Source organism: Gymnogyps californianus, chromosome 5 (genome assembly GCF_018139145.2).
Source record: "Gymnogyps californianus isolate 813 chromosome 5, ASM1813914v2, whole genome shotgun sequence".
NCBI lineage: Eukaryota > Metazoa > Chordata > Aves > Accipitriformes > Cathartidae > Gymnogyps > Gymnogyps californianus.
The window spans coordinates 70,827,860-70,843,106 of NC_059475.1; the positions used below are offsets into that span (position 1 = coordinate 70,827,860).

Sequence of the window (15,247 nt, forward strand, 5' to 3'; positions counted from 1 at the left end):
ACCGCGCCTGCGCGGCACCGCCCACGCCGCGGCGAGCGAGGGGGGGGGGGAGCTCCGGCACACGCCTCGCCGCCCCGCCCCTCCCACGCCGCCGCCGGCGCTGCGGAGCGCGGGTGCGCCGCTGCAAAAACCAAGAGCCGCGGGGAGGGAGGGAGCGGTGCCGGGGTTGCTCTGCCGGGTGCCGGTAAAGCGGAACTGCCGCCCCTTTCCCCCCCAACGGAGTGGAGAGTGATACCGCCCGGGCCCGGTGGGTTGTGGGTGCGCGGCACTTCCCCGCCGCTGATTGGGAGAGGGCGTGGGGTGGGGGCGCCCGGAAGTGACGCGTGCTGCTGCCGGGCGCTGCCGTACGAGCGGAGGCGAGCGAGGCGGCGGCTACCGCGGGCCGGGCCTCGCCGCGGCCTGCGCCACCCCCGCCCTCAGGTGAGCCCGGCCCCGCCCCGCCCGAGCGGGCCCCCGCGGCCGAGCGGCTCTGTCCGGCCCGGCCCGGGCTGCTTCGGTGTCCGGTAGCGTTTCCGCGCCCGTTGGCAGTGCGGCGGGGACTGTTGTTTCCCGGCTCGGTCGGCGGAGTGCGGGCGGGATGGAGCGGCGGCCGTGCTGTGGGGTGGGAGCGGCCTCAAATATTCGGGGTTGGAGATAGTCGGCCGCCCGCCCGCCCCGGGAAGACACTTGTATAAAGCGGAGCGGTGGCGGAAGGGTGTCAGCTCCGTCCCGGCAGCCCCGGAGCTGTCGGCGGGGTGACTGGTGCAGAGTCGCTGAGGATCCCCGTCCCACGGGCTTCCCGGAGACTGCCTGCGGAGGAGGTGGCAGGGAGGGAAACGCGCCGGTGTTCTTGTAAGCCGCGGGCTCGTCTGCGCGGTGCTTTGCCTCTGCCCCGTGAAGCAGACTGGGGCTGGAGCTTAAGCACAAGGGTGAAGCGCAGCGACGTGCAGAGCATAAAATTTCATAAGCATAGACGGTTTATGCTCGCAAATTATTGCTTGCGCTTTTTTTTGGCACGCAGAAGGTGTTTTTTTTGTGATGTGTCGGGTGTTTAGAACCGAAGTCAGCTCGGCACTTAGGGCGGGTGCTTTTGAGGTTTTGTGCTCTCTAGTGAGTAACAGAACTAGACAAGTCGCTTACTGGCTCCAGCCGTTTTGTAGTCTAAATAAGGAACTGGCGAGCCCTTCAATGCTGCCTTGAAACAGAAAAGTGCCTGGAGCTCTTCCTGCTGTTTTCACATAAAGAAAATGCTGTGCTCTGCATCACCTGCTGAGCATCGTCGCGTACCGTGGTTTTTAGAAGAGTAAAAACTTTCAGTAAGCGAGCTTAGGTGTTTACATTTCTGGTTAACCTTTTTATTTCCAATAACTCTTCCCCTGCTATTCAAGGTAGGTTTTACCTACAGACTGTGAAAAGGATCTGATAGTCCAGAGCCTGAGGGCAACCATTTGATCTGTGTTGTGAGCACAAATTGTTGGACTAGCAGACGTTCTTCAGGGCTGGTTAATGTTCCAGCTTCTGATTTCTTGCTCAACAATAAAATAAATACATGCAAATGTGTGGTGTGGGCGAGCATTGCCATGCGGGAGGTATGTGAGATACAACAGTAGGCATCTCTACCAAGTTGGTACAAAAAGTTTTATTTCTGCGGAATAACTTAAATGTAGTTATTTATAACTGTTTTTACAGGTTTTGCCTCTGAGCTGTAGCCATTCCTTTTTCCTTCCATGTGGTGTTACCTTGTGTTTTATGATTTCTGCGTATATGTACAATCAAGTTATGAACGGAGCACAAACACAAAAGGAAAATAAAGTGTTTTAGCTGCTAAACAGTTCTTTTTTTCTTTTTTTCCCCCTGTATAATTTGTGCTGCAAAAATGTTGTTATATGGAAAATGTTGTTGCATGGAATCTTGCCTTTTGCAGATATGTTTAAAGTACTTTCTTCTAGATATGTGCTTTTTTTCCAGTATAGGGAAGTAATAGGAGAGGGATGAGCTTACTTGTCTTTTAATGGGTAAGAGATTTTCTATCCCTAGCTGTAAGCCTTCACTTCTCTGTCAGTGCTATTAAGTTCTGTATTTAAATGTTGGCAACTAATTTTATTCTTTCAGATTAAGCACTTTGTAAGTAGGCTCACTGCAAATTAAATGTCAGTTAAGGAGCTATAAAAATGATGAACTTCTTAATAATGAGATAAAAGAAGTGAGATCTTGAAGTTTGTGTATTCATTTAGCAAATCAAAATTAAATCAGCTTTTCAGTTCAGAAATTGGATGGTTGCAGTGTTCTCTGTAGAACAATAGTTATATTTCATCGTGGTCCGGGATCTGACACATTCATACCCTCCACCCTCTCACTGGTATAATAATTCAGTCTGAATAAAGAACTGAAGAACTGCTTCTCCAACAGGTAGTGGTGGGCAGCACCATTTGAATTTTAATGATACTGAAATTAGAGCAGGTATCATAGTGCCTTCAAGTGTCACGATGCAAACTAAAACTTTTTGAAAGCAGTGTTTTGTGAAGTATTAGGTAGGAACGAGAATCCTTCTCTTTGTCCTTACTAGTGATGTTAAGGCGTGTGGGTAGCTGCCGGTGCCGTGAGTATGTGGAAATGGTGGTAGACACCAGGATGCTCAGCCTGTCCCCTGGGACCCGCTCCCTTGCTCACCCCGGGAAGCGCCTCACCAGCTCCCACCCCTTGCTTCTTGATGGTGGAGGCAGGCCCAGCTCCCAGTCTTCCCCGGATCTGATCTCTCCGGAGGGTGAGGGCATGTCCACTGGGGATTTTCTCTCATGGTGGAAGCCACTCAGTGAGGTGAGGCAAGGGTCCCCCCCCTTCTCCTGTGCTCCTCTGCTCGTTCAGAGTGCAGTAACCTCTGCTCCAGCACCCCTTTTCCTGCAACCCGGGGCCCCGCTGGCTCTGTGGGTCTTTTTTGGCTCTTTGTGCAGAGGGAGGGACTCTGCTGTTCTGGGCAAGGAAGGGGGAATGGAGAGCTGGTCCCTGCTGACTGGTGGGGTCCTGCCCACAGCACTGGTCGGAGGGGAAGCACAGCAGGGCTTGGCTGCACCACAGTTAGCACTAAGTAGGCCGCAAGGCGAGTAGCAGGGAGTAGTTTAAGAACTTTTAAAACTTTGTCTCACATAAGCCCATTCTATTCTTTATTTACCTCTATTTATTTTGTTTTAGTCACTGTTCAGTTCTCTCAAATATCTGATGTAGAATCCTATCATGTATTCGATGCTTCAGACAATATGCATTTTACTCCAGAACAAAAAAAAAAAAAAAAAAAAGGTGGTGCTTGGTTTTGGGTTTTTTAGATTAATGTAGCATACACTATTAATAAACATTTGATTGTCCTGGATTTAACTTGGATGAAAAAGCATAGCGCATAAGGATTGAAAAAGTAAATTGGAAAGTAATAAACCTAATTAAGATACAAGCAAAAAGGGAAAAATATTTTTTAAATGTTATGTATGGCATGTCTAAGTAACATGAGTAATGAAGCTGTTGAAATGAAGCCCTGAGTAATGCGTTAAAAATTCTGTTTGTCGCAGATGGACCAGTCGTCTCCAACCTACATGCTTGCCAACTTAACCCACTTGCATTCTGAACAGCTTCTGCAAGGCTTGAACCTCCTTCGCCAACATCACGAGCTCTGTGACATTATCCTTAGAGTTGGCGATGTCAAGATCCATGCCCACAAAGTGGTGCTTGCCAGCATCAGTCCGTACTTCAAAGCCATGTTCACTGGGAACCTTTCTGAGAAGGAGAACTCGGAGGTGGAGTTCCAGTGCATTGATGAGGCAGCTCTGCAGGCCATCGTGGAGTATGCCTACACAGGAACTGTGTTTATCTCACAAGACACTGTAGAGTCGCTTCTTCCAGCTGCGAATCTTCTCCAGATCAAACTGGTAGTGAAGGAGTGTTGTGCGTTTCTTGAAAGCCAGCTTGATCCTGGCAATTGCATCGGGATTTCTCGTTTTGCAGAGACCTATGGCTGCCATGACCTCTACTTGGCTGCTAACAAGTACATTTGTCAAAACTTTGAAGATGTTTGTCAGACGGAAGAGTTTTTTGAGCTTACGCATTCTGAATTGGATGAAATTGTTTCCAATGACTGCTTGAATGTTGTGACAGAAGAAACCGTTTTTTATGCACTAGAGTCCTGGATCAAATATGATGTGCAGGAGCGACAGAAGTACTTGGCCCAGCTGCTACATTGCGTTCGGTTGCCACTGCTGAGCGTTAAGTTTCTTACGAGGTTGTATGAAGCAAACCATCTCATTCGTGATGACCATACCTGTAAACATCTGCTAAATGAGGCCCTAAAATACCACTTTATGCCTGAACACAGACTTTCCCACCAGACCATGTTGATGACACGACCTCGCTGTGCTCCTAAAGTTCTTTGTGCTGTAGGAGGAAAAGCTGGACTGTTTGCATGTTTGGAAAGGTAAGTAATAGTAAAGTTGTTGCAGCACTTGAGTGGTGTGAGGTTCATGCGTGTTTGTTATCACCCTGGGTCAGGATTAAGACAATCATTGAAGAGCTGTGGTTTGCAGGACTGTAGTTACTGCTTTTGTTCGTAAGAACTCTGAAGTAGATTTCTTTTTGAACAAGGACGAGCACTGAATTCAAAATGCTTTTTGATTTCATGAGTAACCTTCAGTGTTACAGGGTTTTGTTTGTGCCAACACAAATAGCTATAAAGTCTTACCATTTTAATTCTGTTGATTGAGAATTTGGTTAATAAAAGTGATGAATAAAAGTTTGCGTACAACTTCTTTATCCTTTCAGATCTTTTCATTTTACCTAATTTTTCCCTGATCTATTATTATTCCAGACAATCAAATCATAAAATTTAACCTAATATATGACAAATATGCTTCCTGATAACTCAAAAGTCCTTGGAATTAAAATAGACTTAATCAGTGAAGAGCGAAGAGGTAATTCTTAGCAATGTCACATTCTTGATCGTAACGTAATCGTGCCTTTAATCTCTGCTGCTGAGTAGGTATCCGTACCTGTGCCGGCAGAAACAGGTAAGTGCCCATATTTCTCAGCCGGTTTTCAAAATGAACCTCCTCTTCGGTTAATGGAGTACATCGCTGAGACTAATCATGGGAGCAAAAGGAATGTAATAGAGAGAAAAATAGCTTTCTTCCCCATACTGGTATGGTTGGGTTTACTTATAACATTGTATTAACATTTCCAGAAATGGTAGTTAAACTATGTGTGGGTCTGCATATATATGCATACTCATACATACACTTATAGTGCTTTGATGTTGAATGTACCCTTATCAGCTCAGTAAATGTTTCCTGTGTTAAGGCAGACTACTCGAACTGGTTCTATAGCTGAATTCTGGGATAATATTTTACTCTGAGAGATTCTTTTCTGTGACAGTTCCATGCTTGCGTATATATACATACACTTAACCTGAGAAGATCTGTATGGTTTGTTTTGTTTTTTTTTTTACCCTTCTTATCCCTTTGGTTTGTATTTTTAGCTTACCCCACTCACAGCCTACCTCCAAAAGCTGCTGTGGCATCAGCACTGTATATTGTCTTCCCTCCTGTTATCCACGATGCTGTCCTGCCTTCTCTGTAGTCTGCCTGGTTTGTACTGTTTGTACACGAATTTGAAATTCATGATTTCAGGTCTCAGACTTGGTGCCGTGGGTACTTGCTGTGTTGCTGCATTGCACTGTACGCTGTGAGGCCCTGGGTTTGTAACTCTTTAGAACAGTAAACAGTATTTGGTTTTAGCTTACGTTTGAGCTATTGGAAGCCCGAAACATCGGATGGGACATATGAAATAATCTTAAGACTGTGTTCCTTGATGCTCATTTGCACTTCACAGAGCTTCAGAAAGTTAGGTTTGCTCACGTAATCTTTGTTTTTCTATTTCAGTGTTGAAATGTATTTTCCCCAGAATGACTCCTGGATAGGCCTGGCACCTCTTAGCATTCCCCGCTATGAATTTGGAATATGTGTCCTAGACCAGAAAATATATGTTGTAGGAGGGATTGCAACCCACGTGTGCCAAGGCATCAGTTACCGAAAGCACGAGAATTCAGTGGAGTGCTGGGACCCCGATACGAACACTTGGACATCTCTTGAAAGGATGTTTGAGAGCCGGAGTACTCTGGGAGTGGTAGTTCTGGCAGGAGAGCTCTACGCCTTAGGTGGCTATGATGGGCAGTCTTACTTACGAACTGTAGAGAAATACATTCCTAAAGTGAAGGAATGGCAGCTAGTGGCCCCAATGAACAAAACAAGAAGTTGTTTTGCTGCGGCTGTCTTGGACGGAATGATATATGCCATTGGTGGTTATGGTCCTGCCCATATGAACAGGTATGTGCTTCTGATGTGTGTAGCTCGATGTCATAAGCTGGAAATCAGCAAAACTCACTGTTAAGCTTGTGTTCGGCAGCCAATTAAAAATTATGCTAAAATAGATTGGTAATCCACAGTGGGCCTCATTAATCCTTGTTCTGCAGTATCAGTCTGATAATTCAACTGGGAAATCTTTATTTTAACTTAACTTTACGTGTTCCAGCTCAGAGCTGGTTTGTTTGGGTTGTGTTTTGTTGTTTTTTTTTTTTTTTTTAAATCCTTAAGAAGGAAAAATGGTAAAGATAAAGACATATATGCATATTACTAAGCAAGGTGGTGCAAGACACCTGACCTTGTAGACACCCAAGCTGGTAAACTCAGCAGATCAGTATGGTGTGGGCTTATTTGCTCAGGCCCCAAGGTAGTGTACTGGTATCTGTGTCATGGTGCTGCACCTCAGTTACTGAGCTCTCGGGAGAGGCTTGCTTAGCGCTGTGCCAGTGCTATGTAAATCCTTGTACCTCAAACCTCCAAAATACATTAGGATGCATCATTAGCTTTAACATTTGAAACACTGATTTGAAATGAGTAGGATTTTTCACATGCTTAATATACACAAAGTAAATATATACCTCAGATGGAATCTTAAAGTAGTCTTAATGATAATAATGAAGTTCAGGATGGTGGTTACTGGTCTGGCTCCTGGGTAGAAGTGGGCTTGCTTCAGACTTTACGTTCACAAGCAGGTTTCCTGGTACCAGCATGCTCTTTAATTGTTCTGTTCCACATCACTCCATATGGATGGACAGGGCCACTTAGTTATGCAAAGAAATCATTAGTACTCTCTTCTGTTCACTAAAATGGGAACAAATCAGCCGTATGTCCCTCCAGGAAGCAAATTAATAAACTACAAGCCTAAATAGCTGAATAAAGAATGAAAATGAAAATCTTGCTTATAGGAAGGGATGCATTGATTGTTTAACAGTGTAGTATAACAACATTGCACTAGTCATTAGTTGTACTTAGTTTTTACACTTGATAAGTTTTTATATAAAACAGTTTGTGAAGCAAAGGATTAGTTCCCAAAGTATAGCTAAGTAGTTTTTATTTGGAAAATGCAAACAAATGTTTTAAACTACTGAAATAAAAACAGCAATAACTTAAACTGTTTGGTATGGTTGTGACAGGATTCTATGAAACTTAATGTGACATTATTCTAATTTCTTATATTTCAAATTATGAACTGTAATAGCAGGTGAAATACTTAATAGACAAGCAAACCACCTCTAAAAGTTTTCTGCTGATTCTAGGATTTCTTCACATGGGAATTTGACCCAGAATAATTAAGCTGGACTGTTGTCCTGTGTGGTCACTCTTAGCTCCGTAGCATCTTTGTACCACACAGAACTATCGGCTTTAGTAGTAGCTTGAAGCAAAGTCAGTGGCAGAGTAGAGCAGGCATACCAGGAGTTACTGCGGGACCTCTGGGATGCTCACTCCACTGCAGCATTGTTGCACAGACTGTAAAAAAAGGAAGATAATCAAGCCCTTGCTCTGGCCAGAAGTGGTTCCCAGAAGCTGAATGCTCAGTGTGCACACAGGCCTTTAAAAGGCAAGCTCAGTAACCTCCTTTCAGGAAATGTAAGACTTATCGCTGGAGCAATAGGAAATGTCTCACCAAGCTGGCACCTTTAAAGGGAAAGCTCTTAACAACATTAAAATTCTGCAGTAGCCTCACTCCTTGTACCACATCTTCTCTCTTCCTCAGTCAGAAAGGAATTGCCAGCAGCTCCTGTAGAGTTACTGGAATTTGATAGTTCATTATTTGCCTTTTTAAATTTAATTTACTTTTTATTGAATAATTTTGGTTTTATTAATTATTCAAGGGTGCGAGTAATATGCCATGCCATACAGTCACTAGACTCATACAAGCTCTAGCATTAAAAGAAAGCTGACTGCTGTGTAATTAAGCACCTTTTCTCCAACTCTGTAGTGCTTCTGATTTTCTCTTCCCCTCTTTTCTGCTCCCTCATGCTGCTGAAGCTAGATTTTGGACAGGGAATGGCTACGTGCTGTGAGTGTGTTAATGACTCGGACCATCTGTACAGCTCCAGTGATTAAAAAAAAAATAATAATGATTATGATAATTCATTTCCATTTTATTCTGAAGGCCTCTTCTATTCTTAGTGTTTTGATCAGCAACCTCTTTACTGCTTTTCCTGAGGGATATGCTCTCCACATTTTTTTTCCCTCTCTCTCTGTTATTTTCAGGCAAGCCTCCAGGAAGTTTTTGATTTGATGTGTTACCCAAATAGATACACTTCAGATCTGCATTGTGTTCAGTTTTTCATGAGTTGCTTTTTTTATAAATAGCAGCAGTCATCCTTGAAAGAGCTTTCGGTTCTGAGGCCAGCTTTGAAAAATCTTGCTTTGTTTCAATATGTCACCTGAAGATCCAGGGTAGTGGCATGAGGACATCAGAGAAGCGGCTGAACTGCAGTCGCTGTGTCAGGACGAAATATGTTAAAACTGCTTTTTGGCAACACTCTGTGAGAACCTCCAGCTGCTCTGTGTTGTTGAAGGACAGTGGGATGTGATTGATGCTCCTGAGGTGCTAACGCTGGCTTTAGTTTCTTGTGTGCTACCATTGGGTAGTACGAAGCAACCACGCCGCAGAATTTTCCATCAGCTCAAGCACTTTTTCTTTGTGTTGCATTATTCCTGTGTGTGGTAATGTTGGTTGGCAGAACTAGATGTACCTCTGACAAATGTAGATTTCTTGTGGAGTGAGATTCAAATGTCACTAAAATCCAAGCCTCACAAGTTGTTTGTTTGTATTTGCAGCATGGAGCGTTATGATCCAAGTAAAAACTCGTGGGAACAGTCGCTTCAATGGCTGATAAACGAATAAACTTTGGTGTCGGTGTCATGCTGGGCTTCATTTTTGTAGTCGGTGGACACAATGGTGTGTCTCACTTATCGAGCATTGAGAGATACGATCCTCATCAAAATCAGTGGACTGTGTGTCGACCCATGAAGGAACCCAGAACAGGTGGGGACATACAAAACTCTCAGCAGTTAACTCAGATATCCTTTCAGAAATAAACTGCCATTTGACCTGACAGAAGCTGCAATAAAGTTGCAGTGACTTGTCTGCAGAGTGTTGTACTTTGTGGATTGAACAAAGGATCATTTAATCAGCTCTGTGAAAGCATGAGTATTTATTTCTCTAATTTTAATTACAGTCCGGTTTATTTTTATTAATACTGAGCCGTAACAAAAATAATATGAAGTAATATTTCTACTTTATCGTCCATTTTTTCATTAATTTTGAGTGAGTTTCAGCAATTCTGTGGTTACTGTTCTATTATATTTTATTTTATGTTGAGAGTCAGTAGTGCATCCTCTCTTCTGTCTCCATGACAAGGAGTATTGGGACAGAAGAGCATTGCTTTGTCATAGGAAAGGGCACGAGAAGAGTCAAAAAGGAGTGTAAGACCTGAACAGAGAACGACTCTTCGTTTACACCTGTTTTCTTTAAAGACAGCCCAAAGAAGGAGAAGCTATGAGAACTTGTCTGTTCAGCCTTTAGGTGGTGGTCGGGGGGGTCCAATGAGGAGCAAAAACACTCCTTGCTTCCAAACTTGGTGATCACGCAACTTTTATTTTTTCTTTCCGATAGGAGTTGGTGCAGCTGTAATTGATAACTACCTTTATGTAGTTGGAGGTCATTCAGGGTCATCCTATCTGAACACTGTACAGAAATACGATCCCATCTCGGATACGTGGCTGGACTCTGCTGGGATGATGTACTGTCGATGCAATTTTGGTTTGACTGCACTTTGATGAAAAGCAGGACTTTATGGACCTGATGCAAAGATGGAGCTGAATCTGCTTGAAAATAAACCCTGCTGGCGGAGACCGTAAGCTGCGTTTTCTGAAGTTGGAAAGTTGGAGGAATGTGGTAAAGCTGGGAGTGAAATGAGGAAGGATTCGTTTTCTTCCGGTAATTGGCCTTTGTTACTTCAGTGACACAGGCAGAAGGAATGGCAGGCTTATTGCCAGCTGGGTTTAGATAGCATCCTGTTAATGGCAGTGAATTTTAGAGAGTACTGTACATGCCTGGGATATGGTTAGAAAACTTACTGTATATCTAACCCTTTCACTTTCTAGAGCTTTTCTCTCTTCCTCCTGCCTACTATGAAACATGAAGTTTACTGCGCTTGGGGTGAGAGATGTGTGAATGTGTCGTATGACTGGACAGTTTGCTGATAGTTGTCTGGTTGTGTCTTCATATTAAGAAAACGCCAGTGCTTCATAATTTTTTTTATGAACAGTAACTAAAGGGCTGCCTTGTTTCTGTATCTCAAGGTTTGTAAATAATAAATGCCACAGTATGTTGCCTGTACACTCTTCTTTGTTACCCGCTTACTGGTAGGAGGGCTGGGATGGTAATTAGTAACTACTTAAAGAAATTTACAAGGCAAATTTATTGCCTCTTAATGAAATTTTTGGATCTGCTGAAGAGAAATCACATTTTTAACTTTCCCTTATATTTTCTCTTCATGGACAAATGAGTGCTAGACTAAATGACTTAATCTTGCTAGTCTGCTGTGTGTTTTCAATTGTAATGCAAGGAAAAATTACAACAATCATGCATCGGAAGAAGCCACAGCAGCATTCATAGCATGATATAAAATACTCAAAAATGAATCCGTCCCATCCTTCTCCCGAGCGCACTTGTGTCCATATTCCGTATAACTTCCTTTTTTAAAAGAATGTATGATTGCTTTCTCAGAGTGTTCAGATACAAAAATGGTGCTAAATGTAGGACTTAACGATAAGGCTGTTACAGATTTTAGTGCAGTATGCATAAAGCATGATTGTTTTGATTGTTCTAGTGTTTTTGTTTCTTATTTGCTTGATACATTCGTGCCTATGAAAACTGTCAAGAATAACACAATGTATTGAATGAGCTCTATGTTTCTTACTTCCCCCCCGAAGATCTACGTTTATTGTTCCTGTTCTCACAAATACTTAAATAGGGAGTGAGTAGTGAGATCCCATCTCGGGTTCTTCAGACAGTCTTGCCTTTAATACAAGTTGCAATGAATGAAAAGCGCAGGGCGTAGTTGCTCATCTCGAGCGTGTCCTGCGTAACGGAGTACTGAAGGTCGGTTCCTGTGACTAACCAGAATCTCGAGAGATAGAACTTTGTGATAGCCCTAAACTTAGTGAAAATTTGGGCAGATAAATAGAAAGCGATGCCGTGGGTTATAACCGTTATTTAAAATAGGTGACTGAATAAATATGAATTTTAGCTAATTTAGAATGTTTTGGTTTGTCTTCTGATTTTAACTAGGAAACACGGTTATCTTGAATTTCTGTTTTGATGTCTGTATGTGTATTGCCAGGCCTGGTACTGAAGAGTTTTTCTGCCTCCAGAGTTATTTTCACCTTGTTTTAACATGTTAAATTAATGTTTGTTTCCCCTTGTTTTTCAAGCCCGTATAGTATTATTTTTGAAGGTGCAATAATATTTGAAATAGTTGCTTTAAAAGCCATTTCTTTATAAGTACGCTAAGCAGAGGGTTTTGAGTGTAGCTGATTTATTCTAAGTTCCTGCAAAGCTAATGGCAGCCAGGCAAACAGTGGTGTTCCTTGTTCTTCCATATGCTAACGTTCAGATTTTAAACAGTCAAGGAGACGAGGGTGTTTTCACCATAAAACTTTATTCATAGGTAACAGGTGTTTGCACAGATTATAAAATCCTGCACATATTCTTCAGATTTGGTAGAATTAAGCAGGACTTTGAAAGCAAATAAAATTAACAATTTCAGCATTTTTAATGCAGTTTATTTGACCCACTAAGGATTCTAGTTATATAGCAATAATAGCGTAATTTAATTATTCCAGTGAATCTGTTGATAGGACACAAGTAGCTACATGGTTGTATGTTGCATGTGTGTGTGGGGAGGAGAAGGAAGGGGAGCAGGTTTGGGGTTGGGGATTAAGGGAGATGTTTCAGCCTGTTGCGTGGATTGCCTTCTCATTCTGTTCAGGTAAATGCACAAGCTGAATGCTTACATGTGCTCTTTTACTTTTCAGTCTGTTTCACAGAGATGCCATTGATTATCATATTTTTCCAATATATACCAGAGATAAAGACGCTTAACAAACTAATATTAAAAGAAGAAAAATTCTTTACCTAAAAGAGAAGTTCATGCCTTTTAGTGATAGGAGGCGTTCCACGCAGTTCGGTATATACCGTCCCATTTAGAGTTTGACTATTATAGGATTCCATGAATGAAGATGCTCATATACGTGTTCTGATTGGAAGCGTTAGTAAACGCTGTTTTCAGTTAGTAGAAAGTGGTGCATGGTATAGAAATCGTTTTGACTTCATCAGAACACAAAATCTGCAGGTCAGGGTGGTGTTGATGGTTATTCAATGTTTATATAAACATCTTTCATTTGTTGAAGTCAAAGCACTTAAAATTGCTAAATGTTTTACTCTCTTTACCTAGGCAGTGGCAATGTTAAATTAGGTCGTAGAGATCGACCCCTTATTGTTAATGTGGTATTCCTAAATTTAAGATAGCAGCATAAACAATTTTTCAGTATGCAGGCTTGGTATGAAGAATGGGAAAAAAGCCTAATGAAATATGCTGCTGTTATTAGAGGAGCTGTTTAGCCAGAAGTGGATCGAACAGTGTATCAACCTCGGGATTGTGTCACTTAAAATCATGCCATCTTCATTTTCTGTTCCGGGTGCTTGTTGTCCTGTTCACTGAAGTGCTTGGTTGTAGGAAGATCAGACACAACAATCAGTTTAAATCTGCATTTAAAGAACAATACTCTCATTGTAATGTCTGTCTTGCAGTGTAAAAGTTAAGGACCTTCAAATAAGATGTCATACAACTATAAATTATCATCCAGTTCTATTTCTTAATCACTCAAAATTATCTGTAAAGCACTTTAAAATGGGTATGAGTTTATATGTGTACATACAGTTTCTGAATTTCTGCCTTTTTTTTTTTTTCTTTTAAGATATTCATCTGTAAGCTTCTTGACAGTCTCTCCTACTCGGAATGCTTTTCTTGCAGAAAGTCTAGTTGGAATTTCTAGAGGGGCAAATGTGTCCGGTATGCGTTACAAACAGTTAACTGTTTCTGGGAGACAGCATGTTACTTTTGTGAATTTGCCATCTGTAAGTCCCCATTCATATATGAAACAATGCAAAATGTCCAAACTTGCCTTAAATTCTTGATATTTAACTGAAACGCAAAGAACTGGATGATAATTCCTATTTTTTTGCCTTATGCGCTGTGCTGTATTTTAAACCCAAGGATAACTATAATTTTTAGCAGGATTTAATAATTGTACAGAGAATACCAAATTGTACTCGGACTTGACCAGAGTGCTTTGGTTGAGAGTATAAAATGATACATGTAGTTTTGTGTACGTAGAGTGTTTTTATGTGTACATCTTTTTTAGCAGCAATGTTCTGGTTTTGTTATTGTTTACAAAAGTGGCATTTGAGTTCAACAGGAAAATAACTGTAACCTGCATTCTCGGTCTTCACTAGTGTTCTCAATGTGTTTGCTCTTGTGGTAATGCTCTGTAAGTATTGTTGTAACTATTTCATTGAATGTGAAACAATTTAGTAAATAAACCTGGGGAAAAACTTATTTTTACACTTTCGTTGGATGGTGAATATAAATACGCTGTAGCTTTACTCCTCTCTTCTAACGCAGTGACATCTTGTGTGTTGTTATTGAAAAGCGGTGATACCTCAACCCTGCGAGGCAACAGCTCGCACGAAGGGGAGGTGGAGCAGGAGGATGCTTACCCTTCTTGGGGAGGGGTGAGCTGGCTGGAAGACCCTGACCCCAGTAACCACGTTACAGGGTCTTTGCCTCGTTGGTATTAGAAGCTCCCGTGGAAGAGGATTTTACTATGTGGCTTGCTATTTCTCATCTGCCCCTGTAGCCGTAACTATCGTCTCCCTGATGAATCAGTAACCATCGAAGGAACACGCAAACCCGCTTGTTCCTGCTTTCCTTGGCAGAAGAGCACGCTCTAGCAAGCTCCCATACAAACTGTTCTCTCCTGGTGAAGACCCAGCATCGCCGAGAGACTCTGCAGAAACATGATCTGTTCAGGGCCAAAGGGGTTTGCAGCTAAGTAATTTAAGTTTACTGTTAGACAGCTCTTCACGTTTGTGGTTTAGGTGGTGGTTTCACTTCGGGTGGTGGTTTACGTGAAGTAACAGCAGGCACCCCTCTCTCTGTTAGTGAAATGGAAATGTAAGGTTTGGCAATTGTGCGGTGAAATTATTTTTTTGCTCTCTTAATCTAAATACAGGCAGAAATGGCTGATTTTTTTTTTTTTTTTTACATAGTTGAGAGCAGGGAGTAGTGTGCTGAACTCACTTTCTTGCCCAAGGCCTGAATTCAACTTCTGGTTGCTGCTGTAGGAGACGCCGCTCACCAGTGGTACTCACAGATACTCAACAATACTGTCCATAAAACGTGTAATCCAGGTAATCTGTGAACTCCAGCTAGAAGACACTGCCTTTTATAGTCTTAGTCATGCTGAAGCTGGCACAAAAGGAAAATACCGAAGGGATTTTCTTGGGGGGACGGGGGGAATATTTACTCAATCAATAAAAGACTTTCAGGTAATAGCTGTTAAGGACTTGGTTTTAGCTTTCCCTAAGTGTAAAGGTTGTTGTTATACATGGATGTAGCAGGTACTTCAAAACCTATTTTACAGATAGACAGGGCAAGAGAGGATTTCTTCTAGTTTATTTTAGCATAAAGTTACCCATTTTTTTTAAAAATAAGATTGTGTCAGAAAAATACAAACACCTTGCATAGCATTTGGCTTAAAACAGCACTAGGCAGTACAATACACAGCTCCTG

At 42.2% G+C, this 15,247-nt stretch overlaps 1 protein-coding gene across 1 annotated transcript; it reads left to right on the forward strand.

The window, feature by feature from the left end:
* Positions 1–393: 393 nt before the first annotated feature.
* Positions 394–12,291, forward strand: KLHL28 (kelch like family member 28). Its single transcript, XM_050898366.1, is given in 6 exon segments — positions 394–420; positions 3,537–4,435; positions 5,895–6,338; positions 9,165–9,199; positions 9,202–9,372; positions 10,003–12,291. Coding segments are annotated over 5 exon segments (1,713 nt in total). The 5' UTR covers positions 394–420; the 3' UTR covers positions 10,167–12,291.
* Positions 12,292–15,247: the final 2,956 nt, after the last annotated feature.